The 24,722-nt window shown below is 35.4% G+C and overlaps 3 protein-coding genes across 4 annotated transcripts; 1 reads left to right on the top strand and 2 right to left on the bottom strand.

Annotated features, from left to right (window-relative positions):
- Positions 1 to 5,147: 5,147 nt before the first annotated feature.
- LOC123319043 (T-complex protein 1 subunit eta) lies at positions 5,148 to 8,398 on the bottom strand. The gene is made up of 5 exons (XM_044905886.1): positions 8,237 to 8,398; positions 7,548 to 8,138; positions 6,930 to 7,249; positions 6,061 to 6,428; positions 5,148 to 5,625 (listed from the first exon to the last, which is right to left on the bottom strand). Exons 1-5 carry the CDS (start codon positions 8,240 to 8,242, stop codon positions 5,288 to 5,290), a joined length of 1,623 nt encoding a protein of 540 aa, XP_044761821.1. The 5' UTR covers positions 8,243 to 8,398; the 3' UTR covers positions 5,148 to 5,287.
- Positions 8,399 to 10,462: 2,064 nt separating this feature from the next.
- Positions 10,463 to 21,425, bottom strand: LOC123318639 (erythroid differentiation-related factor 1). Of its 2 annotated transcripts, none has more exons than XM_044905311.1 (10): positions 21,220 to 21,425; positions 20,588 to 21,109; positions 19,887 to 20,401; positions 19,153 to 19,761; positions 17,373 to 17,681; positions 16,012 to 16,173; positions 14,073 to 14,673; positions 11,594 to 11,999; positions 11,068 to 11,377; positions 10,463 to 10,873 (listed from the first exon to the last, which is right to left on the bottom strand). In XM_044905311.1, the coding sequence occupies exons 2-10, from the start codon at positions 21,094 to 21,096 to the stop codon at positions 10,482 to 10,484; spliced, it is 3,813 nt and encodes a 1,270-aa protein (XP_044761246.1). In that variant the 5' UTR covers positions 21,097 to 21,109; positions 21,220 to 21,425; the 3' UTR covers positions 10,463 to 10,481. The 2 variants fall into 2 exon arrangements, with proteins under 2 accessions (XP_044761246.1, XP_044761247.1); XM_044905312.1 differs by having other exon boundaries at positions 20,588 to 21,110; positions 21,196 to 21,425.
- A 117-nt stretch (positions 21,426 to 21,542) lies between these two features.
- On the top strand, positions 21,543 to 22,579 carry LOC123318640 (PRADC1-like protein). Its single transcript, XM_044905313.1, has 4 exons — positions 21,543 to 21,755; positions 21,810 to 21,943; positions 21,998 to 22,113; positions 22,202 to 22,579. Exons 1-4 carry the CDS (start codon positions 21,686 to 21,688, stop codon positions 22,488 to 22,490), a joined length of 609 nt encoding a protein of 202 aa, XP_044761248.1. The 5' UTR covers positions 21,543 to 21,685; the 3' UTR covers positions 22,491 to 22,579.
- The last annotated feature ends 2,143 nt before the right edge of the window (positions 22,580 to 24,722 follow it).

Raw genomic sequence — 24,722 nt, forward strand, 5'->3', positions numbered from 1 at the left:
TTAACTCAACTTCCTCAGAATATTATAACACATTATCTTCAAAAGTGGCTTAATTTTTCGATAAATAATAATAATTATCTTGAGATTACTTTTCAATTAGGTAAACGGTCATGCAATAAAGTTTCATTACGTTATTGCCTTAGAAGAATAGGTATGGTATGTATATTTTCTTCGAAAAATGTGAAGAAATCAAATCAAATTTAAATGAAGATTTTAAATGATAATGAAATGTGAGAAGTAGTTTACGATTTTTGGTACCGCCTCACCGTGAAATAGACATTAATATCTTATTTTACTGAACTGATGGTAAGTGCATGATATTCTGTTAATTAAATTTTTACCAGCTTCAGATCGGCTCTAGACAGCGTTAATATTTTGAGATATAGTATATTATCAATCCAGTGATATTAATGATATGTAACTACCGATTGACGTTTTTGTAAAAGTTGGATAATATAAAAAATCTTATCAAGTCTTATTACCAACCTGCAACTCGTTCAACTGCGTTGACATGGTTCCATTCACTATTACACTGAATCATTAAAAAAAAACGAATTAGAAGTTCATTCTTTGTTAATAACTAGAAATTTTGTTTTGTTAATTTGTGTTAACTTTCGTTACTTTACTCTTGTGTTGGGCACCATATGATTAAGTTATTTGTATGTGAACGTAAACGTATTATTAGGGGATACTTGTTTGGGAGTACCTTATTTCTGTTTGTATCCCAAAACTTGAATAAATAAATAAAATAAACAACTTGGACAATATTAGACTATATAACTTATATGTAACTATTATATTATTTTCAATAGAGCGGGATTTTATTGCTGATGATGATATTACACACAATTTAATGCCGAAGAATCAAATCAACTGGAAATATGTTTGCAATAATTTAAAATGCAGTTGATGTCGCTATCAAAATCTTGAAAGCTACTAGAAACATATTACAAGTTGGTTCGGTAAACTAAAAATATCCAAACATGTTTATAATAATCAAATTGGATCTTCAGAAATCTTGAACTTTGTCTGTGGTAAATTTTTTAATAACATGATTAAGTTCCCTCTATTCAGTAGCTCTTCACAATTTCTAAAAAAATAAAAAAGCACACTAAACCCTGCTGAGGTTCAATGTAGCAAGTGGTGATTATAACCTCAAAATTAAGGGCCCCTGTCTGAGAGAACGTGTTTGAGAAAAGAAGAAGATAACCTCAAAATTCTCACCTGCTCGTCTAGCTCCGTCACAAATTTTGCACGATTAATTGTTCAAATTGATTTAATAGACCATTCATATATTTCCATGAATAAATCATTTAGTTGTCAAACGGTTTCAGTAAAATTATTATGAAATGAGGGGTCATTTCAAATGCATTAAAATGGCACTTTATACTGAAGGGCTATTAAACAAATGTAGCTTTTAATACTTTTCCGATTATAACTAATCGCAGTAACCGAAATATCTAGGTGAGAATTAATACTTTGATGTTTTCCGTTGAGTGGTCAGTAATGTGGAATAGTAATCTCCGATTGTTGTTCTACCCTCATCCAAAAAATCAATCATGATTAATCCATGGCAATCCCAAAAAACTGAAGCAAGAACTTTTCCAGCAGATTTTTGGCCACGAAACTTCTTAGGTCTTGGAGAACCAGAGTGCCGCCATTCCATCGATTGTTGCTTTGTTTCTGGATCGTAGAAGGTAGAAATGTACCCAAGTCTCATCCATAGTAACAATTCGGTTTAAGAAGTCTACATCGTTTTCAAATCCAACGCGATGCTTCTACCCTTGCACGCTTTTGGTTCAAATATTTGGGAATCCATTTTGCAGCAATTTTTCTCATGTCCAAATTGACGTGAACTATATTATGATGAACGCGTTCGTATGAAATATTCAGTGCTTCAAATATCCGTTTTAGCCCAATTCGACGGTGTGATAAAATCATTTCATGAACTGCATCGATATTTTCGGGGACTGACACAGAAACTGGCCTTCCCGATCAGTCATCATCTTCAATGGAAAATTTAACTCTTTTGAAGCATACAGTCCAATTTTTCACGGTCGCATACGAAGGACATTGATCACCAAGGGTATTAAGCATATCTTGGTAAATCTGCTTACCTCCTAACCCTTTTAAATACAGGTACTTGATGATGGCTCGATACTCCAATTTTTCGATTTTCACAATTTCGGTGGACTTCTTTCTTTTAATTTATTGCGTAACCCTGGTTTACTTTTTTGACCTCAAACTTCACACTGAGACTTCTAATGAGTTTTTTTTGTTCGTTGCTATGATAACGCAATGTTTTTTTTATGCACTGAAATGGTCTAGGCTAACTAGATATCAATACATCCTCATACCCCCATGGGTGAGTTTAAAGTCACTATAGACCACTGTATTATTTGTGTTCTGTGCTGTAGACGAAGCTACAGTGACTATATACCCCCCACAGTGGCGACTTAGGCTGTCTCATTTTCTATTGGTTGATCCGCCATGTTTTGTCGGACGTCAAAATGACTGGTATTTGCCATTAACTCTAAAAGAACTGAAAGGGCCTCTTAGGTTTAGGTACCGAAATAGGACAATTCTGTCCAATTGAGACGGAAGATGTAGAGCAACCCATCTCTTTCTAATGGTTCGGCAACCAATCGAATAACCGCATCAGACGTCTCACTTGAACGCCCCGAGTTGTTTTTGTTTACATCGTTATAACCAATTGACAGAGCGCAGAGAGAGATAAATTGCTCTACATCTTCCCAGGGGCTTGACACTTCCTTACCCCCACCCCAAATACGGTTTTTAGTTCTGCAATCAATCGCTATGTGGCACTGCATACGAAAATATATATCATATTCTCCACAGATTACTGTATTCTGACATATTGGATTTGTGAACGCCAACAGACAACAGTGTCAATGTCAATATGCTTTAATGCAAATTCTTGTTTACAAACGAGATCTTATACGAGAGTAAATTAAAAATACCCATTTATTGAACTCGACAGTTTTATCAGGAAATCAATTTTCTTGTAAGAAATATTTGATTCAAAGAACCACGTAATTATAACATTAATCGTTTATACTTAAACCAATCCAACCAAACCCTTTAAAAATTGTGTTAATGGAAATGAAAGTCAAACTGTGTAGTCAGTTATTAAGCCACTCCGTGGGGTCAATGGTGAAGCTCATTTCTCAATGGGGTAAGTATTTTTTGAAACATAATAATACCAAAATTTATTATTTTTCTTTTTAGAAATCAAGCATCCGCTTCAGCTTCACAGAGAGGCTATCGACACTGCTGACGTTATAACTATTCTTGGATGAGTTATTTGATTCATTGAATGTATCCAGAGCTTGGACATCCACTGCGAAACTCTTAAAGAAGACGGTTAGTATTCAAACAGAACACAATGTTGTTTGGGAGCAGGCGATACAAATTTTCAACAGTATTTCATTTTATTGCCCTCGAAAGAAAAGATCCATTGTGGTGCCCACTTTGAAGAATATAGTGACAACATTGAACGCATTCCTTTACCTTACTCAAAAACTGTTCAATGATTATCACTTTAAATATATTCTCACTGGGGCTTTCAATCAAGATTGTTCAGTAAACTTTTTTGGGTACATTAGAGCACATGGAGTAAGGAATACTAACCCAAATGTTGAACACTTTATTTCATCATTCAAAACTTTAGTTATTAATAATTTCATGTCGGTGCATTCCTGGTGATCTAACTGTGAGGAAGATAAAACAGGGAGTCGTTGTTTAGAGACTTTGAAATCTTTCCTGCAGGAAAATATGAAATCCACATAGGTCTTTGGGCAACTAATTTTTTCTTTTCCGAATTATTCATGCATTCTAAGCTTTGGCATGCTGTTTTTGATTTCTATTGCCGACTCCCAACAAACATTGTGTCCTTTTTGGATAATGTTGAAGATTTCTGAACATATAATAATTTCGACCTCATTTCCTATGAACAATATTATTACTGATGAGGATAAATTCAGATGCATACCACCCGACGATATGAATATCGACAAGTGTTACGATCTGAATTGAGCTAGCCAGCTTGTCGATATTCATATCGTCGGGTGGTATGCATCTGAATTTATCCTCATTATTTTATTCATTGCCTCCCTGTTTAGGCGTGATCATTCTTTATTAATATTATTACTGTTTATAATTATTGTCTTACGAAGATATGTGACCCTATTGACATTTTACCTCTGCTCATATATTCATTGCCATAATTATAGCTTATGTATTTCCATATTTTTTTTTCCTGTGCTGGGTATATCAATATATGTATATTTTTCATGACAAGTTTTATTTCTCCTTAAAATTCGCCCTAATAATCCATATTATACTATCGACGTCTAAAATACCAGTGAATGGGCTAATTTAAATTTCGCGCCATGCGATTGCAGTTTCCAGTTATACCGACATTTCTCCCGGTTAGTTGGGTGGCAGCCGCATGGGGGCGCTGAGGGCGGGATAAACTGTATTTTGCATCGTAGAACGTGAGTGTCAGATCTATTCTACTCTGTAATCTGTGACATCTTCCCTTTCAGTCTTCCTCAGTTTGCCTGCATCCAGGTGCCGTTCCAGTTCTTTTAGAGTTCAATGGTATTTGCATAGAATTTCTAACATATAAATATTATTATTTCTATGATTATTTGTGTACATTCTTGACGAAACATGGCGGATTTTTGACAGTTTTATGACCCGTTGTCACCACTGTGGGGGGTATATAGTCACTGAAGTGTAGACGAAGCTTATTGACAGCGCCATCTGGCAGGAAAGAAGTCCAACTCAATTCAAATTCCTAAATCTTGGAGTGATAATGGCAGCATGTATCCATTTGTTCAAATTCTTAGATAGCAGGAACCGCATATTGAGTTAATCAAGCAGAGAGAGAGAAAGAGAGAGAGAGAGAGAGAAAGCGGAAACCGGACATCGAATTGATACTTTATAGTAAAGGTGGTCGATTTAGATCGTAACATTTGTTGATTTTATATCCACAACATTTCTTCAGTAGATCCATTTTTTACTTTTGATAGAAAAGAAAATATGAATACCCCAAATTTCGCATTGAATTGTGAAATATCTTTCCCCAGTGTTCATTCTCAGGGTTAATAAAAATCTCAACATAATATTTACCATTATTTATTCAAGAACAAAAAAGTTAAAAAATGTTAAATAAAACTAGCAGAATACTTCCATTTTATGCTGAAAAACGGTGCAAAAGTCAGTGGAAATTAATTTTAAAATTTTTATAAATTATGTACTATTACATAGGGCGTCCAAAACCTCTGCCTTGCGGTGCCGGCGGCGCCTCAGATTTCTTGTTTTTGATCGTTTCATCTACCGACAAAATAAGACAAGCGGCTTCAGTTGCTGCAGTCAGAGCGTTCACTTTAACGATTGCTGGTTCCCATACGCAAGTTTCGAAGTTATCATTGATGTCATCTTTACTAACATCAACTCCATACCAGCAACTTCCTTGTGCATGTTTCTGACGCAGTTTGTTCAGAATATTCGTTGCATCGAAACCTGCGTTGTCGCACAGTTGTCTCGGAATGATCTCTAGGGCTTTAGCTATAGCTCCGATTAAGAGTTGCTCTTTGCCTATAATCGACAAGAGATATCTTTGTTACGAATGCAATCAGATCAGATCAGAAAGAATTACTTAGCTTTAAGATTTGTGAAATTATGGACTGTCGAAGGTGTTAAAAACGAAAAATTTGAAAATTACCCATTTTCCGGGACATAGTTACATGTCACCACGGATACCAATAAAAAAACACCTTCTAGGTAGACTATCAACATATCAAGAATTTAAACGAACTACTCTTACATGATTATTCAATTTTACCAACAAAAACGTCAGAAAAGTCCCCATTCTGACCCCCCCCCTGCTGATTTTCTATAGATATGGCAATACAGCATAACAGGCCAAATATTTCAGGGCAAAAACTGCCACTTCCTTCATTCAGAGTAACTCGGATAGCGTAAGACTTTCTATCAGCAATTTAGGACATAAATTTTGACATTTCGACTCACCCAAGATGTTCTTCGAATGATCTCTCAGCATCTTCGACAATTCCATCTCTATAGCCCCCCCACCAGCTACGACAGCATCATTTTGGATGGTTCGTCTCACGATCATGATGGCGTCGTGCAGAGATCTTTCGGTCTCTTCCAAAAATTGCTCGCTACCTCCCCTCAGAATGATGGTGCTGGTTTTGGCGTTGGGACAACCCTGGAAGAAGTTGAAACGTTCCCCACCAATTTGGCGTTCTTCAAAAAGGTCGCATTTTCCAAGAACGGCATCGGTCAGATCGTGAACCGTGGTCAAAACAGCACCCCCACATGCTTTGAGGGTTCTCTTCAGATCTTCATCGGGTACACGACCGGCACAGAACATGTCTCTGAAATTCGTACATAAATATGTGGAAAATTTTTTTAAAATCACACGATTGCATATTCAGTACATTCAGAGGCCTCTAAAAATATCCAAAATATCAGTTAAAAATAACTGATATTTTGAAAAATGTTCTACAAAACTTTATTTTTTTCAAGATATCGCCATCCATATCACAATGACAATGAAGTAACAAGCATTTGGGAAGAACCCATTATCAAGTAGGCTATGGAATTTTGACAATTCACAAAAACATCAAATAAGTACCAAATGTCAACTTTAAAAATTCTATGGCCTACTTGAAACCAAGTAAGTAGAGAGAATGAGAAATATCTCAAGAAAAATGAAGTATTTGTTATAAAAGCCTCTTTTCATCATGACAAATATTGCGAATTACTTTTGTTGGAAACCGTGTCAATTTCTAATGTATGGAGTAATTGTATGGAGCAATTGTCGAAAAATGCATCTGCAATTTTCCATGATTCCGATGTTAGCATTAATTACTTACCTGTCTGCAAAGAATTGAGTGGCTACATCTCCAATTGGCAAATTAGAAAGAACAACATTAGCCCCGGAATCGTGAATTTTTTGGAGTTTCTGATAGAGTATGTTCCATTCGGCATCTACGATTTTTTGGTATTCCTTAACATTATCAACGCGAACTTCTGCATTGTCTCTTTCGGCTTTCAACTCCAACTCGATGTGCAGGAGAGCGATTTTACAGTTTTTGTATGTCTTTGGCTGCATCTCAAAACCGGCATATGAGAATGTTTTTTTGAAAGCTACTCCGGCAACCAACAATGATTCTTCTAAGCCTCCTCCTTGAACCTAGTTTAGATAAAATTCGCACTTATCGATTATACTTTCAACTAGCAACAATTACATTGAAAGTTTTTTTTTAACATATACAGATCCAGATTATCAATTTTTATTTCAGCATTAATTTTATACTATCATAACTTAGGAAAACCTAACCTCAAAATTATTCATCCATTCTTCATCATTTACTCATATTTCTCGCAATAACTGAAAACCTAAATTCCTGTTTTGAACCACATTCAAAATGATGAAAAAAATCAATGACAAAAATAGCTTATTAGTAATCTTGCAAAGCAAGAAAACTAACCTTCTTTATCCCAATCATGTTAAGAGGCAATAGTTCATCTAGGATCAGTACAGCATCAACTACCATTTTTGAGAAGAATTTCCTCTGCTGGTTTATCAACTTGGAGCTCATTGCTGTAGCAGCACATTTCTCCAATAACGAACGGAATTCATCTGCATTTTGCTTATTTATTTTAACTGCTAATTCATTAATTCTCGTCAGACACAGTTGTAAAGATCTCCTCATAGCTTTGATTATAATTCTAGGGTGTACACCCTCTTCCACGAAAGGTTTAATTTGTTTCAAAAATTCACCAGCTAATAAAACAACGCTAGTTGTTCCATCGCCTACTTCAGCATCCTGTGATTTGGCAATATCCACCAATGTTTTAGCGGCGGGATGAACAATATCTAATAGTTTCAAAATAGTTGCGCCGTCATTGGATATAGTAGCTTTAGCATGTGCATCAATGATCAATTTATCCATACCCCTAGGACCAAGGGTGGTTCTAACTGCATCAACTATGGATTGGCAGGCATTTATATTTGAAATTAGTTGAGGTTTGCCTTGTGATGAATCTGTTCCTTCTCTTAGAAGAACAATTTGTGGTTGCTATAAATAAATAAAATAATTTAGAAAACCGGGTGGCGGAGCATGTGGTTATGGTTAATTCATCATCAAACACGAATTCATTTGCATTCTCCACTCACCATCATCTTGATAGTTGAAAATATGAAAAGTCGATCCTAAAAATGACAAAGCTGAAGTTTTCCTGGAAATATTCACAAAATTTATTTTCAATTTCAAGAAAGAATGAATTTCTGAAATTTATGCAGCGCAGCAGCGCTCTCTAGCCATAAAAAGTGAAGCTTAAAATACTCGGATTCGCAGAATCAGGATTCGGCTTTCCAGATCCGGATCCCGGATACTGAGCATAGATTAGAATGAATAAATTATATTCAAAAATTTTCATTCAACCAACCAAATTCAATTTCAATTAATACCAGTAGGTAAAGAATGAGCTAGTTTTAATTCAATACTGACCGAAATTCAAACCCGAATACAGCTGTTGATTTCCAGTATAAAAACAAAATTTAGGTACGTGCGCCATCTGTACTCTAATAGTGGAAATCAAAATTATAGAATTAGGCAATCCAATCACCTGTCAAAATATTTCAATATGGCGGTCGGTTGGCAAACAACGTTTGTTTACCTTTCGTAATTTGGAACTTTTGGAAGCTTTTTTTCAATATTTGACATTGATTGGTGTTAAATATCGTTTAGTTTTTTTGATATATATAGTGAATAGTGAGAACTAAGTTTTATTCCGAAAGAAAAATGCCTGTAACAAGTATTATGGTTAATTGTGGAAGTCGTGCAGATCAGTACCATAAGGATTTTTTCGTATACCTACTGTGACAAAATCTGTGCATTACCTACATATTAACGAAGAAGGGATATGTGGTTAGCAGCTCAAGAGAGAAGATCTGACTGAATCAATTATTAGGAACCAAGGAGTATGTAGCAGACATTCCATAACGGGTAGGTACCTAAGAAGAATATCTATGTGTCTGTATTCATATACCTATAAGTGAAACTGAATATACAGTGATTTCTTTCGAATACGTTTTTATAAAGGTTTAATTTACTAAAAATATGTAAAATTTTCTATTAATTTTTTAGTTTAACGAAGGAAGTGATCTGGGTGATACAGAGCAAGCAGGGCAAAGCAGATTGAGAGGCTGTGCTGAACAAACAGACTTGACAATGACCATGTTAAGTACACAAGTTGAGCAGCTCAACTTTGCCACCAGAAAAATAGAAGACTCAGAAAAGAAAGTTGAAAACACTCCTCGGTGACTAATGGACAATATCAATAATGTATTTTAGTGGAAGTATTATTGTGGGTCCGATCATAAATTCATCAAAGCAGCTATTTTTCCAGAAATAGAATCTCACATTTCATCAACATCAACAACGGTAATTAGTCCTAACAATCAAATGTTACTCACATTAGTAAAATTGACGTATGTATGTTTGAATAATAAAAATATTCGAGAGAAACTCAATTGTGTTGATCTGCATTTATTTACTATACTAAAAACATATACATAGATATATAAATTTTATTGTACTTCAGTAATTAATGAATACAGTGCAAGCAAGTTTGCATGATTTATTTCCATTAATGAAATCGAACGATACTTACACCAAAATGGTAATATTCAATGAAGAAATTATAGAGAATATTTTGATTATTTGACAAAAGGTCCTACATAATGAAAAGGATCCACACAAGTTCTGTAAAAAAAACAGCGAAGAGAATTAGGTGAAAAAGCACCAATGATGTTATGCTCTGAACTCACGAAACCCATAATTATTGAATTTCAATTCATGCAAGGCAAAAAAAACATTTTCTAAATTATATATTGAATGAATAAGAACGTGACCTTAGTGTATATACATTATCTATAATAATATTCATCATTTTTTTAAGAAATTTAAGTGAAACACAAATCTCTGCTTGCCAACCAAGCGCCATATTTGACAGTTGAAAGTCACGTGGTCAGGATTCCCTAATTAGATTAGGGGCCGGTTGCGCAGATGCTATCTGATCTGCGTTAATTATTCATAATTTTACTGTGAAAATATCTTATAATTGAAATATTCCTATAAATAACGTTAGTTTTGAAAGTTTTGGATTTTTAAGATCTACACTGAGAGGATATCTATCGATTCTTGGAATAATTTATGAGGGGGAACAATATTTTCGAAAGTATCCTCGAAAAACCTAAAATTCCTTATGATTTGAACCAGAATATCTTCCTATCCTGTTCTTTTGAAACGGTTGATAGAAGACATTACCTGTAGCACCCTGTATGCTAAATGATCTGAGTAAGATTGGATGATTTATGGGCTTATAAAAAATTAAACAATAACAAGTAAAAAATATATTTATTCAAAATTTTCAGTCTCTAATAACGTTTTAATTCTTTCTAAACCTTCATATATTTTAACGAGCGTATTCTGCTCAGTCAAATCTGTACTAAAAGATAAAGAAACTCTATAACACTCTTTGTAAAGCTTTATCAATCCATGTCGAGGCAACTTATCCATAGCATACACCTTCAATACTTTCTTCATGACATGTTGAACCTTCGACATAAACAACTCCAATAGTAGCGGGAATGATAGTTTATCTTCTCCATCCGTATGAACCATAGAAAGGTCCTCGGGTACTATTTTTGCTTCCCCATTCAATATTAGCCGAATCATGTCGTTCATCTCACAAGACAACCTCACACATTCATACAGGCTTTCCATAACCTGTCTGAGTTGAGTAGCCCCTGAAAATTAATAAAAAATACATCGTAAAGGGAATTCCATGTGCACTTCATTGATATAAAGGTCTTTCATTTATTAGCCTGGGAATTGATAGCTCACACCATATGACATAACAATTTCGATAGAAAATCTACAGAGTGATAGTTTTCTAACCAACATTGTAAATACGATAATCCGATATCTTTGTTGTACTTACTTTCAGATGAGACTTCATGCAATCTGAACAGTTTTAGTTGAACTCTGAAATAAGGGGCTGGTCTCCTAATTTCCAAGTAATATTCAGCCAGCCATGTGTAATCACGAATCGCAAGACTGTACATCTTCTCTTGCTCAACCCGATCATTGGATTCCAAGAAAATTTTGTGATGTAATTCGGCCATTTTCGATTTGATAACATTCATTCTTTGTCTGCATTGTTGATACTTGCCATGATCCTTTATATTTTCACAACTATCCCATGCCATCTTCCAAGCCGATAATATTTTGTACCTGTGTTTCGCCATATTCTACAAGATATTGAAAAAACAAATCAGTTTCACATTTTTGCATCGACTGATATTGATCTTTGAAGGGGTGTTTCTCGAATTTATTTTGCCATTTGTTTTATATTAAGGGTTGAATACACAAAAGAAATGAGTAGCCGAGTCATTTTGCATTGAAACTGGAATCCCTTTTGAGCACAGATGAATCGATTTTTGTAAAAAAATATCATATATACTTACAGCAGCATCTATTGAAAGATTTTCTTGCATTGCACAAGCCTCCGAGTATAAAGACAGAGACAATTCCCAATTTATACTATCCCAAATAATTGGATTTGTATCTCTTTTTCCCAGAATCTTCAATGCTTTCTTGAAATATTCGTTGCATTTGGCATAGCAAGCTCTTTCCTCTGAAATTAATGGACGGCCAGGGGAGTAATAGGAGTAGGCCAGGACTCTATACATGTGGGCAAGATTTGTGTTGAGAAGAGCCACGTTTTCCTTGTCTCCAATTTTTTCAAAGACTTTTAACGCCTTCAATAAGTAAACTTCTCCCTTCTTTGCCCATTCGCCTATCTCTCTGCCTTGAAACCTTTTGGCGTAATGCAAGAAATAGGCTCCAGCTTCATTCAGGGAGTTTCCCAACCTGAAATATAGATCGTACAAACCCTCGTTTTTGAATTATTTCGTTTCATTTGTTACATTTCTATAGGCTGTACAAAACGTTGAAACTAAAACTGCGATCTCCATTTTCTGCGGAAGCATCCCTAATATCTAATGCTAGAAAACTGAACCACCTGCTCTACATGACCCCTTTATCTATTATAATAGAAGCGGTAATAATCATTATCGATATAATAAAAAAAAATGTATTCCATAATTTTAATTATGTTCATCGCATCTTATCGAATTCATTGTTAGAAATAAGTAGTGACTAAGATACACTGCGCAAAAAAATTAACGCACATTATGGAAATCTCAAATTTATTCTACAACTGATGGTGTTCTCAATGATAATTATTTTCATCAGAATTATGCATGCATATGTTATCCACTTTCAACGGTTTTCTTCAATACAGATGTTTTTTCCCAGCAGGAATAAAAAAAGATGATATTATCAGATTTTGAATGTATTGGATCCATTCTAAAATCAGTTGTTCTCGATCAATTCTAGTGATCAATAGTTTCTCTTTCTTTTGATTTTCTACACTCGATCGCTATGCAACGCGAAACACGCAATTTGACCCAAGAGGAATGTGCCCAAGCGGTAGTTTTGCGAGAAAAAGTGTGGACATACACAAGAATTGCAGAAAAGTTTGGAGTTTCCCATACAAGTGTGTCCAGAATGTTGCAGCGATTCAGGGAGACAGGTATGAATGTCTGAAGATCAGGACAGGGTAGACCACGGGTAACAACTGCCATTCAAGAACGTTACTTGAGAGTTTCTTCGTTGAGACAACGGTTTGCAACCGCTCGCCTCCTTCAAATTCAGCTTGAGCAAATTTATGAGGTGCAAATCGGCACTCAGACAATAAGAAATCATCTCAGAGATTATGATTTAAGGCCTCGTGTCGCGGCAAGAGGCCCAGCTCTTACCCCAGCCCATCGAAGGGCGCGTTTGGATTTTGCGAGAGAGCATATCCATTGGGAAGAGGCCGATTGGGAAAGAGTTCTCTTCACAGATGAGTCTAGATTCTGCCTCTACTATTGTGATCGACGTTCCCTTGTATACAGACGTCCACATGAAAGATATGCTCAGTGCAATTGCCTGAATACTACTGGTTTCGGGGGAGGATCGATTATGGTATGGGGTGGAATATCTTTGACTGCTCGCACAGACCTAGTGGTTGTTGATAATGGAGCTATGAATGCTGATAAGTATATAAGGAACATTCTTGAAGAGCATATGTAGTGCCATTTGCCCCATACATTGGTGAAAATTTCATTTTTATGGACGATAATGCCAGACCCCATCGTGCGCGCATCGTTCAGGAGTAAATTGAAGAGGTTGAAGTCTCTCGAATGGAATGGCCAGCAAGAAGTCCAGATCTCAATCCGATTGAGCAGGTTTGGGACAACCTCAATAGAAGGCTGAGAAGTTCAGAAAATCATCCAGCTACTCTTAATGACTTAGGAATCCAACTCGGAGAAATCTGGGAAGGATTAGATCAGAACATTTTAAGATCACTCATTTTGAGTATGAACCGTCGTTGCCGATCTGTAATTAACGCAAGGGGTGGAAACACCAAGTATTAAATCACTTATCAGCATTTCAGTATTTTGAAAATTGTTCATTTCTCTTCTTTCACATAAGATTCGGTGAAATCCTGAATTTTCTTCCATTTAATGTGTCTTGTTTCGTTCAAAACCTTCCCGAGAGAACATAAAAAATAAGTTATAAAGTCAATGTAGAGTTAACTTTCATTAAAATTGAGATTTTCAGAATGTGCGTTAATTTTTTTGCGCAGTGTATTTGTACGAGTCAAAGACTCCCCCTGTATAGAGAAACAATTCTACATCCTTTTGAGAGAAGTTTATGATATAGACAAAGAACCAGTGCTACCAAATGTACCCCAAGAGATTGAAGCTGTTGTTGAGAATAATAAAGCTTGTATAATACTGAAATTAAGCTTCTTCAACACTCGAGAGATCCACCCAATAAACCCAGACGTAGTTCATCTAGATAAAGAGCTCATCAATGAAATTTTTGTGAACTCACCTCTTCAGCATATTCTCGGTTTCGCACACTTTCAAGGCCTCTTCATAGCACAACACAGCCCCGTTCAGCACCCCTTCGGGATTTGAAAAATCGCAATCGTACACGCACATCAGATTGGGGGTGCGAACCGTGCCGCCGTTCGGTTCTTCGTCGTTCACTATCTGCTTCAACATCTCTGCCTCCTTGACGGTGTGGGTCGATATGTTCTCCGCGAAAACCCGCAAATCGTTTCCCGGCTCCTGCGACTTGAGGTATATCCTTATGCAGCAGTCCCCAGCTCGCCCGAGCAGGCAGTCCTCGTTGAACTGTATGGACCCCCTCAGTTTTCGCATTATGAGCGAGCATCTGGCCAGCAACCTCAGGTTCCTGAAGCAGATGTCGTATTGGTCGTTGCCGAAGTAGTATTCAGACAGCGTGCCGAAGACGAGCACGGCCTTTTCGTAGAGCAGTATCTTCAGGTGGGTTTTCCAGGACATGCCGTCCTGTCTCGTATTTTTTTCCTTCCAGGTGGGTAGGGGTTCGGTTTTTTTGTTGTTCACCACCAGTAGGGTCGGTTCGCTGGGCTCTTGTTTCTTGGCTTTTTTCTTCCTAGATTTGGACGCTGAAAGTTAAAGGGCAATAATTCATCGTTGACTTCTAAACTGTTCGTGATTTTAATATACTTAATAGAGCACAAGAAGGTAAGATCATGACATAAAAAGAATCAGTTGATGGGGAGACGAACAATGAAATTAATACAATTTGAATTTTTTTGAACTTTGTCCTTGATGAACTTCTCTCACTCCAGGTTTATTTCTATTTGGTAATAAAATTTAAGGTCTTTTTCCCAACAGGATATGCTTTTACAAAAACCATTTCAATGTAACCTTTAACGAATCTGAAACTCTACATTTTTTTCGAGGAAATATTGAAACCAGTGCATGGGTACACCTAAATACAAAAGAATATATATACAGGGTGTATTTGAAGGTGAGACTTTTTTTCAACAGAAGGTAGAACTGGTCAGAATGAAGCGTTTCACCAAAAATCACCTATACAAAACTTTCAAAATGACAAAGTTGAAAAAAAAAATTGAAAATGATTACTGAAATAGATCCCAATACGACCCTAGACCGTTTGTTAGCTGAATTATCGCAAAGCAATGGAAAAAATTTACCGATTCGACCATATTGTTTCGTTTAGGATATTGGCTCGTTCGATATTTACGTGGTAATGAAAATGGAAATTTAGGATAGCCGAATTGTTCTCATTATTTTTTAGTAACTTACACGATTTTATGAAATGGCTCATTTCGATACCAACTGACAGAAAAGACTTAGGACACAAGTGTAAAAAATAGAATAATACTTCAAAATCTCACCTATAAAATTCGTCTAAATTATTCACGAATTTTTTCACAATGCGCATCACAATCTTCTTGTTCGAACATTCCAACAATCGTCGTAAAAATGAGATGAAATGGGGAAACATCATAGCACTTTTTCAACATAACTGACATAAGCACTTTCAAGAAACTGCCTCGATTTTCTTCATTTTTTTTTCACCCTAAATTGCACGATACAACAATTATGATTCTCTTAAAAGTGAACTGATGTATCTAATCCGATGAACTTGGTACTGAACCATTCATTGTCCAGCCATATGTTTATGTTTTGTTTCGTTTTTGAGATACCTTCCACAGTCCCGTACTTGAAATTCAATGAAATTATGTCAAACTTCTAGGGGTTGTATCTCAGCCATCTTGGATATTTTATAAAGACAATTTTTGGTTGAACGACTTATTTTGACGAGTTCTACCTTCTGTTGGAAAAAACCTCACCCTTTAAACCACCCTGTTTATATAAAACAGGGTGTTTTTACGCGAATCCTTTCTCAAACACAAGTTTAAGAGGAAATGCTTGGTCAATTGATAAAAGAATGAAAATGGAAATCTTTTTACCTTTTTTAACGACGCCTTTGTCAGCTGATGCATCCTTATGATTGGTTTTATCGTTTTTATTAGGTAAAGATTCATTGTCATCGTTCAGATCGTTGGTTTTATTTTTATCTTTATTTTTTTCATCTGCCTGATTTACATTTTCGATGGCACCACTCACAGTATCTGAAAATTAATCAACAAAAAACTGAATTTCTACCTGAAATTCACGAAACCAAGTCCGCTACTTTTAGTGAAGCATTGCAAGTTTCATTTTTCTGATAGTTCATCTATTTAGATCTTATTTTAATCGACTAAAACTATAACTTCAGCAATAATTGTTCTAAGATAATATACAGGGTGAGTCTCGTACATATATTATAGCAGTAGATTCTTGAGGTAAAAAAAAACACTTTTTTCCCAATTGGCTCTATTTAAAAAATACAGGCTGTTGAAAAAGCATAAAAAATTTTATTTTTAGTTTTATCTCACAAACGGTGAGAACAAAATGAATTTCGGAATATAGTTTTTCACTTATTTGATTAATCTTTTTCGAAAACAAGATATCACCCACGTCTTCCAGTTTTCTCCTTATGACCATTACGAACCATAAAAATACCGAAAATTCAAAGAATCTAACTCTTGAAACTAAATTGGACGCTATATTATAAATATTTGTACGTTTTGTAAGATAAAAGTATTCTTCATATTTTCTCGTATAATGCGCCGTTTTCGAGTAATTTGATGTTCAAAAATTAAAAAGTATCTGTAAATTAGAAAAACTGGGTACTTTGGCTGAATACAACTCTCTGTTTAAAAGATCCACAGATGTGTAGTGTCACAGATTTATTGTCTCTCTATTAAAGTACAAAATATTTGTACTAGTCAAAGACTCGCCCTGTATATTCATTCAAATTTCCACAATATGATATATCAAGAATGACAGAAAAGATTTGTGGAAACTGTTCCTGTGTCATACTGGCTTCGAGTACAGCGATCCACACCCAAAGAAGTATTCACTTCAGAAAGCTTCAGAAATTCGGTAATTTAGACGTTTACCAAACGCAAATATGAACAAATCTGCGTCAGATTGGCAAAACAGATAAAAATGAGGTAGTACCGATTCAACCTTGAAATATATCTATGAATATATTGATTTAAATTAAGGGTGTTTCAACTATTTTTTAGGGCAGAACTTCAATGAGAGTCAAATTGTATTAAAGCTCTATATATTTCGTCAACTATCGTTGACTTCTTCAGGAGCAACTGGAAAATACAAAGATCTCATAACAAAAGTTCAAATTCTCTTAGCTAAAACTTATTATAGTTTTTTAAAGCAAATCGGCACAAAAAGGTATACCATGCAAGTATCATAATCTGCTCACCTTTTTTGTCGCCATTCAATTTCTCATATCCCATAGGTATTGGTTCTGAGCTCCTGGCAGCTGGCATTCCACCTCCCATCGGCACTGGTTCAGTCGTTTCGTCAGAGAAGTACTGCAAGCAATTCAGACCTCTTTGTATGTTAGAGAGTGCTTTCAAGCAACGATAGTCTGCACCTCCCTCTATTGGGGGAGGAGGTTTGAACGAATTCTTATGTTCTTTGGCTTTGGTGAACTCCAGATCCAAAAATTTTATGGCTTCTTCATTGGGGTCTTCATCGTCGCTTTCAAACGGATCTTGATCTTGGTCTTCTATAAAGTAGAAATAGATAGATATGCAGGGTGTGTTGTTAGGTGGTCTAACACGCAGAAACTTATCAATCAAAGATTTTCCTAAGTTTGTTGAGATGTCAATGATTCTTGAAGCGACAAATACACTGCGCAAAAAAATTAAGCCACATTCTGAAAATCTCAATTTAAATGAAAGTTAACTCTACATTGACTTTATAACTTATTTTTTATGTTCTCTTGGGAAGGTTTTGAACGAAACAAGACACATTAAATGGAAGAAAAATTCAGGATTTCACCGAATCTTATGTGAAAGAAGAGAAATGAACAATTTTCAAAATACTGAAATGCTGATAAGTGATTTAATACTTGGTATTTCCACCCCTAAGTCATTAAGAGTAGCTGGATGATTTTCTGAACTTCTCAGCCTTCTATTGAGGTTGTCCCAAACTTGCTCAATCGGATTAAGATCTGGACTTCTTGCTGGCAATTCCATTCGAGAGACTTCAACCTCTTCAAGGTACTCCTGAACGATGCGCGCACGATGGGGTCTGGCATTATCGTCCATAAAAATGAAATTTTCACCAATGTATGGGGCAAATGGCACTACATGCTCTTCAAGAATGTTCCTTATATACTTATCAGCATTCATAGCTCCATTATCAACGACCACTAGGTCTGTGCGAGTAGTCAAAGATATTCCACCCCATACCATAATCGATCCTCCCCCGAAACCAGTAGTATTCGCGACACGAGGCCTTAAATCATATTCTCTGAGGCGATTTCTTATTGTCTGAGTGTTAATTTGCACCTCATGAGTTTGCTCAAGCTGAATTTGAAGGAGGCGAGCGGTTGCAAACCGTTGTCTCAACGAAGAAACTCTCGAGTAACGTTCTTGAATGGCAGTTGTTACCCGTGGTCTACCCTATCCTGGTCTTCGGACATTCCTACCTGTCTCCCTGAATCACTGCAACATTCTGGACACACTTGTATGGGAAACTCCAAACCTTTCTGCAATTCTTGTGTATGTCCACCCTTCTTCTCGCAAAACTACCGCTTGGGCACATTCCTCTTGGATCAAATTGCGTGTTTCGCGTTGCATAGCGATCGAGTGTAGAAAATCAAACGAAAGAAAAACTATTGATCACTAGAATTGATCGAGAACAACTGATTTTAGAATGGAGCCAATACATTCAAAATCTGATAATATCATCTTTTTTTATTCCTGCTGGGAAAAACATCTGTATTGCAGAAAACCGTTGAAAGTGGATAACATATGCATGCATAATTCTGATAAAAATAATTATCATTGAGAACACCTCCAGTTGTAGAATAAATTTGAGATTTCTATAATGTGCGTTAATTTTTTTGCGCAGTGTATTCAAAATCTCGTATTAATTGCAAACATAACAACTTCAAAAAAAACATTGAAAATATTAAATAATTAATTTGTTTTTCATAAAACTAGAATTTATCAATCTAAACCTGCACTTACCGTTGTCAAACTTGGGTGCCTCTGGATTTGTCGTGATAGGTAAATAGATCTCAGACAACATGAAGTAGGAAGATGTCACAATTTCAGGATATTTATCTTCCGGTAGTAGTAATATACAGTTCTCCAAGAGCATTTTAATGACCCCAGTCTTCTTCCTTTTGGATTTCATGAAGTTCCTCGCGACTCTGTACAGCAACATGGCAACTGGGATGGTGAACGGATTTTGCAATTTGTCGTTCTGCGGAACCAGACAGGTCAAGTCGTACAACTTTATCACATCTTCTTCCTTATCTTTGAACAACCAATATGTGTGTCCGGCTTTCGTAGCGTTGGTTTTCAAGAAAGATAGGATGTTTTGTGCTACATCTTTGATTATTTGAGGGGAAAATTTCGAGTTCTTCAGTTGCGGCAAGTCTTCGGTTTTTATAAGTTCGTATTTTTGTACGAATCCATTAAGATGGTAACACATCACCACTTCGGGAACATTAGACATCAAGTTGTCTAGCCAATAATCGATACCCGTCAATATATTGATGGGTTGTTTCATATCTCTCAGTCGTAAGGAGATACAGGGATATTCTCCACCTCCAAAAATAGGCATGTCGGTACCTGAAAAAGTTATTAATCGGAACATAATTTTACTTGCAAATACCGCAGCCATCTGGCAGGTAACAGGATCCAACCCAATGATAGCATCAGTTATTTCTTCTGAAATTATACTGTTTCTCACTTACCTAAGAGCATTTCTATGTCTTCGAATGTCCACACTACATTGCGGTTGTATTTGTCGTCGAAACTTGAGTCAGGAGCTTCCACATCAGGAGAAGGATTAGGCAGCACAGGATATTCAACACTTCTAGAACCATGTGTTTGGTTCACTTCATTTTCTATCATTCTTTCACTTTGTTTCATATCCAAGCTGTGATACATAAATTTCGAAATGAGGCTCCTATGTTTCAGGGCTTCCCTAGAACGATCTTGCGCATACAAACGCCTTTCATTTTGGAGAGCCTTGGTACTAAGATTTTTCAAAACAAAATCACGTAACCACAAGAATAGTCCATCTGTTCTAGTAAAATTCTTATAGATATCAAAGTTATCTATGAGTAATGTATTTCCAACTCTATGTACAAACATACTGACTACGTCTTTAGTGTAGGGAATTTTCAGGAGTTTCTTTATATTCTCTGCATCAGATATAACATCCACGTCTCCTACACAATCTGGATACAACTGGGCCATCCTGAAACTGAAAATCACTGTTGAACAAATGGGTACAGCCCACATAATAAGCAATGATGCATAAGAAAGTAGTGCTAATTCTAAGCAATCTCTAACATAAAAATCAACTAAACTTCTCATTCAAAAAACCCTTTCACATCAATGACAATTAAGAGATTTATCCGAACACCTTCCAACTATTTCCTATACTTACCTAGCAAAGCCTTTATGTGTCAATGTGAAAGCCTTTTGCAATCCATAGGAGTCAGCTGAGCTACTGAGCCAATGAGCAGGTGGTAAATTTAAATTAGTATTACATTGTAATTTCACATATTCTGGTGGCCTAGGTACAGAATACTTCACAACTGCTCTGGATTTTATCTCAGCATTTTCCATATTTCCGACCGATTCACTCTGCTGTGCGTTTTCCTCTGTTGGCTTTATTTCAACTCGCTCATCTTTCTCTCTTTGTTCAGGCTTTTCACTTTGTTTGTCCTCTTGATTTTGCTCATGCTTTTCATTCTGTTCGTCCTTTTCATTGAGCTCATCCTTTTCATTTTGCTCATGCTTTTCATTTGTCTTATCCTTCCCATTTAAATCTACCTTTTTATTTTGCTCATCCTTTTTATTTTTGCTAATGTTATCCTCATTTTCAGTAACAGTCTTTGAAGTTCCTACGTTCTGATTCCTTTTTCTCTTTCCCTTCCTTTTAGACACTTTCATTTTATAAGATCAACTGAAAATTGTTCACTTAAGAAGCTAATATCAATATTTCACAGTAATATTCTAGAACATTCTATAACACATGCGTTAAATAATAAACAAATTTTACTATGATGAACTAACACTTAACTACATCACTCAAATATTTTGCAAAATACATTTAGAGAGACAACCAAAATGTTTTCGAAAAATGAGAAACCCTTTTTTTACACTTTTTTTTTTCTTGTTTCACAACAGATGTAAAACTAGGTTAGAGAATATGTTATGATTGTCGAGCACTACGAAACATATAAACTATTGAGAAAAGATTTATTCAGAGCTCAAATTTAGAAAGAGAGAAATTTTTGCGAAAAAGTCAATTCTTTAATTTGGCAAAAACAGTTTTCTCCCACGCAATACCGCCTTTTTTGGTAAAATGTAAAAATACTGAAAATGAAAAGTAGTTAAATGGTTTCCGTCATCTGTCTGTGGTCAAAATTCAAAAACTTACATGTCATTTTCGCCTTTTTCAAACTAAAAATAATTATTATAATTAATATCAATAGATTATTACAAATGCCTCATTATCCTTAAGTATATATGAAGTGTAATGTATCAAGTAGTTTGGTATGGAATTTTGTGCACCCTTTTTATTCTTATAACCTCTTCATATTCGAGGCGTAAGATACTACAATCAAATACTATTTTTTTTATATTATTACACTGAATTTTAGATGATAGATTTTTTTCTGATGGAATATCAACCGCTGAGATTATAGCAGGAGATGTATTCTTTGAAATAACAGATCCTGTTGAATTAGAATATACCTATAGAGTGAGACCTGCAAAAGATTTTGGTGCTCCATTTGTAAGTGGTCATGCTATTGCTGATTATTTGCCTATCATCAATGAAATATTTTAGAATGAGTCTTTTATTCTGAAAAATGCTGCCTTAGTACCAGTGAGTCCCAGATATGCCTGTCAAAATATAAACAACCAAAATGATGTAGAAGGAAATGTTGCTTTTATTGAGAGGGGGTAATTTTATATTTATAATTAAAACTACTTTTTTTCCCAGATAACAGATAGCATCTTTTAATCTTCTTATCTATATTATAAATTTTAGGGAATGTTCGTTCAAGAGGAAGACATTGATGGCGGAAAAAGCAGGAGCTAAAGCAGTTATAATAACAGACATCAACAATGCCAATGAAGAATTCTTCATAGAAATGATAGATGATGATGGTGAAGAAGACGCTAATATCCCTGCTGCATTTTTGATGGGAAAGAATGGCCTTATGATAACAAAAACCTTAGAGAGGTTACAAAAGCAATATGCAATAATAAACTTACCAGTGAATTTGACTTTTACACCTATTCACAAAATGAACCATCCTCCCTGGCTTGGCTGGTGAAATGAATTTGTTGTTTGTTAATTTATTGATTTGTAATCTTCTTTCCTGTTAAGGTTTACAAATAACTACTACAAAGTTAACAACAAAAATTGTGTTTTAATTTATCAGAAAGTAAACAAATAGGTTTTGTAATGACAGACCGCCTCTATAATAGTACAGTACATTGGATTAGCAGTCCCATCGTTACAAAGGAGACTTTGCAGTGGGATGTAGGTTAACCAAATTGAGAGTTGCTCTAGCGTCATTTTGAGCACGCTTTAACAACAGCAACAGCTTTAAGAGATTTTAATGTAGTCCGCATGCAGATTTAGCATTGCACTCGCTATATTCTCGATTTTTATTTACCACAAAAACAACTGGAAAAAGTTGAATAAACTCTCAATGAAGTACTTTATCTTACGACAATACTCGAAACATAAAACCAGGCGCTCAGACGTTAATATGGTCAGGAATTGTATATCGGACGTAATAATCACAGTTGCGCATGCTCGAGATTGTAGCTGAGGCTTGAATATCGTTCGGCCGCGCATGCTAACAGACAATTTTCGAGCGAGTATTTCGTAGGGCACATTTTACGAGAAGCATCGATGCAATTCAATTTGCTTACTTACACTTTAAAAAATCAATAAAATAATTTATTTGTGTAGGTAGGAAGATACATCGCTTAGTCTTGCACCAAGAAATGTAACGAAATATTCATGACATTGTTATAGCAATAAAGTATTATCATCATTAAAATTGGAATCCAGGTATGAAAGTAATTTTTGTTTATTTATTCATATTTTTTACATCGCTCTTTTTCCTGTCTCATAGGATTTTCATTATACATTGACAATAAAAACTATTTTTTAAGGTAACGTGTCTTCAAATATGTTATGGAAGTCCTTGCATATCTGGTCCTTGGGCGTTTGTCAATTCAAATATAATATGCATACGGAGCGGCGTAGCCGTAGCCTGAAAAGATATTATTTTCGTGAATGAAAAGAACGTTTTAACTATTTACATATAGTATAGTGAATATAGTGATATAGTTATATACAATAACTGATGGCTGTTAAGCCAGGTTAATCTGGATATATTAGGTTCATATGGAGTGTTCGCCTTTTTTTTTTGTGTTTTCTGGTATGTCACTGAACATCCAAGCTGCTTATACTCACCCAAAGTATTTAGTGTGTAGTATGGAGATACATAACTGGGGTAGTATGTGTAGGGTGAATAAGCATATCCATAGGTCGAAGGTAAGAGCCATTGTGGTCGAGGAGCAGCACTGCAGGCTACCACAAGTACCAAAAGAATAACCTGCAAAAATATGTGACAAAAAATTCACAAATTTATATGCAATATTTTTTCTGAACGACCCAGATTATTAGGCAAAAGGATAGTATATGCTTCGAATTAAACAACTTAATCATATGATTTTCATTAAGATGAGTCATTTAACGACGACACGTGTTTCGCGCTCACATTGTAGCATCTTCAGGAACTTTAGGTGGATGTTGTTTGATTACGGATTTTCTTTAAGTAGCGACCACATATATTGCGTTTCCTTATTGTTTTATCGTTACAGTTGAATGAATATACTATTTCAAATTCAGAGGTTTTCAATGTGGACAACAGATGTTTTCAATAGAATTAATTATAGGAGCTGCTTGCGATTTGACTGTGGCGTTTCGTAGCGTAGGTACTGATGTGTTTGGACTCGAGCTTATGAATTATTTAATTCAAATATACGAATAAAAACATTGAAATGTGAGTAATGGTTGTTTTGTGATCAGCTTCTTGTTAGACTGATGGATAAGGTTTCAAAAGGAGGGGCCAACTTTTTTCCTGTTGGATGTTCTTACTTGAAACTATGCTAAAAAAGTTGATCAGGCGCGCTGTTTCTAAGAACAATTCGCAATCTTGTTTTCTGAATAAAGTAACGAATACTTATATTAAATAATTTGTACCCATTGCTCTTGAGGTAGAACAACAATTAGGCCAAGATGGCCATTTAAACATAGAGAGGTATTTTCAGGTGAACAGCTACTCATCTACAGGATCTTCATAAATAATTATAACATCTCAGTGACTTCAGAGTGGAGCGACGAAATATTTTCATTTTGCAGAATCCAATAATTTTGACGGTTTTGGATACCTTAAGTTCACAAAACTTCATTGAAAATTGAGAATACAATAATCAGAACTATGGTCAATTTCGAAATTCTATAATGTTTTATTAATAAGTTTCAT

This window comes from Coccinella septempunctata, chromosome 8 (genome assembly GCF_907165205.1).
Source record: "Coccinella septempunctata chromosome 8, icCocSept1.1, whole genome shotgun sequence".
Taxonomy (NCBI): Eukaryota; Metazoa; Arthropoda; class Insecta; order Coleoptera; family Coccinellidae; genus Coccinella; species Coccinella septempunctata.

Bases quoted from the DNA above. Each gene is read 5' to 3' on its own strand.
- LOC123319043 (XM_044905886.1), bottom strand. The intron at 7,250-7,547 runs GTTAGTTTTCTT...TATCTAAACTAG, and splicing joins ACATGATTGGGATAAAGAAG to GTTCAAGGAGGAGGCTTAGA. The intron at 5,626-6,060 runs GTGAGTCGAAAT...TGTCGATTATAG, and splicing joins TCATTCGAAGAACATCTTGG to GCAAAGAGCAACTCTTAATC.
- LOC123318639 (XM_044905311.1), bottom strand. From the start codon at position 21,096: ATGAAAGTGTCTAAAAGGAAGGGAAAGAGAAAAAGGAATCAGAACGTA. The intron at 12,000-14,072 runs GTGAGTTCACAA...TCTATATTTCAG, and splicing joins ACCGAGAATATGCTGAAGAG to GTTGGGAAACTCCCTGAATG. The intron at 10,874-11,067 runs GTAAGTACAACA...ATTAATTTTCAG, and splicing joins GCATGAAGTCTCATCTGAAA to GGGCTACTCAACTCAGACAG.
- LOC123318640 (XM_044905313.1), top strand. From the start codon at position 21,686: ATGTATCAAGTAGTTTGGTATGGAATTTTGTGCACCCTTTTTATTCTT. The intron at 21,756-21,809 runs GTAAGATACTAC...ACTGAATTTTAG, and splicing joins AACCTCTTCATATTCGAGGC to ATGATAGATTTTTTTCTGAT. The intron at 21,944-21,997 runs GTAAGTGGTCAT...GAAATATTTTAG, and splicing joins AAGATTTTGGTGCTCCATTT to AATGAGTCTTTTATTCTGAA.